Source organism: Boleophthalmus pectinirostris, unplaced genomic scaffold (genome assembly GCF_026225935.1).
Source record: "Boleophthalmus pectinirostris isolate CB_2022bp ecotype Guang Dong unplaced genomic scaffold, ASM2622593v1 HiC_scaffold_1, whole genome shotgun sequence".
Classification (NCBI taxonomy): Eukaryota; Metazoa; Chordata; class Actinopteri; order Gobiiformes; family Gobiidae; genus Boleophthalmus; species Boleophthalmus pectinirostris.
The window spans coordinates 474,725-476,241 of record NW_026570970.1 but is presented as its reverse complement, the minus strand read 5'-3'; the positions used below and the strand labels follow the sequence as shown (position 1 = coordinate 476,241).

At 52.2% G+C, this 1,517-nt stretch overlaps 1 protein-coding gene across 4 annotated transcripts in view; it reads left to right on the top strand.

Moving 5' to 3' along the window:
* The window catches only part of rab3gap1 (RAB3 GTPase activating protein subunit 1), a 33,402-nt gene extending 32,701 nt beyond the window's left edge, over positions 1–701 (top strand). For 2 of the 4 annotated variants that reach the window (XR_008632201.1, XR_008632200.1), the window contains 3 exons: positions 195–467; positions 584–633; positions 667–684. Coding sequence is in view for 2 of the 4 variants with exons in the window: in XM_055153876.1 (XP_055009851.1) it covers positions 195–431 (237 nt within the window). In the remaining 2 variants the exon portion in view is untranslated. Of the gene's footprint in view, positions 1–194; positions 468–583; positions 634–666 lie in introns of those variants that run through there. The other 2 variants (XM_055153876.1, XM_055153881.1) reach the window with 2 other exon arrangements.
* The last annotated feature ends 816 nt before the right edge of the window (positions 702–1,517 follow it).

The window sequence follows — 1,517 nt, the reverse complement described above, 5'->3', positions numbered from 1 at the left end:
AGAGGTCAGACACACAGAGGTTAGACACACAGGGGTCAGAGGTCAGAGGTCAGACCCGACTCGTCGTTTGGGGTCAGATGTTCTTGTGCGTCTCTTGAGGTGAAGCGCGACTTGACTCCACAAACCTCCAGTTCTGCGCCGCACGAGGTTGAAGACCAGAGCGTGAAGACCGTGTTGTGTGTTTTGTCCTCCAGGCGGCGCTGTTGTCTCCTCTGGACCCCGAGGCCGGTCCCGGTCCGGACCCGGAGTCTCGAGGTCCGGAGCAGGTCCCGGACTTCCCTCCTCCGACCGGACGGGAGATGATCCTGAGGACCTGCGTTCCGTCTCCGGCCTGTTTCTCCAGAGCGCTGCCCCAGAGGATGTTCTGTGTGCTCCTCAAGGACGAGTTTAGACTGGCGGCGGCGCTCAGCCACGACACCACCTTCTTCTGACCGCACCTGAGTCCACCTGACCGCACCTGAGTCCACCTGACCACTGACCACCTGACCTGAGTCCACCTGACCACCTGAGTCCACCTGACCACCACCTGAGTCCACCTGACCACCTGAGTCCACCTGACCACACTGAGTCCACCTGAGTCCACCTGACCCCGCCTGAGTCCACCTGACCGCACCTGAGTCCACCTGACCGCACCTGACCTGAGTCCACCTGACCCCCTGACCCCACCTGAGTCCACCTGACCACACCTGAGTCCACCTGACGTGACGTGACCTGACCTGACCGTCACCTGACCGCACCTGACCTGAGTCCACCTGACCAACCTGTACCTGTCCTTGTGTCCCATAAATAAATCACATTTGTCATAAAAGTGTTTGAAAGTTTGAAATGTTTGACTTTGTGTCAAAAGTCTCAGATGTTCAAATCTTTTCATTCACACAGATTCATGAAACACAATTATTTCATTTATACTTTTAATTTCCATCAACGAAACAAATAAAAACATGAAAATGAATGAAAACACTTCTGACCCTGTCTCCTCCTGACCCTGTCTCCTCCTGACCCTGTCTCCTCTGACCCTGTCTCCTTCTGACCCTGTCTCCTCCTGACCCTGTCTCCTCCTGTCTCCTCCTGACCCTGTCTCCTTCTGACCCTGTCTCCTTCTGACCCTGTCTCCTCCTGACCCTGTCACCTTGTTACCCTGTCTCCTCCTGACCCTGTCCTGACCCTGACTCTTCAGTTTCAGTTTTCTCTTCAGTTGAGTCTGTGGTTTAGTTCTGGTTTAGTCCTGGTTTAGTCTTGGTTTAGTCCTGTTTTAGACCTGGTTTAGTTCTGGTTTAGTCCTGGTTTAGTTCTGGTTTAGTCCTGGTTTAGTCTTGGTTTAGTCTTGGTTTAGTCCTGGTTTAGTTCTGGTTTAGTTCTGGTTTAGTCCTGGTTTAGTCCTGGTTTAGTCCTGGTTTAGTGGTTTAGTTCTGGTTTAGTCCTGGTTTAGTCTGGTTTAGTCCTGGTTTAGTCCTGGTTTAGTTCTGGTTTAGTCCTGGTTTAGTTCTGGTTTAGTTCTGGTTTAGTCCTGGTTTAGT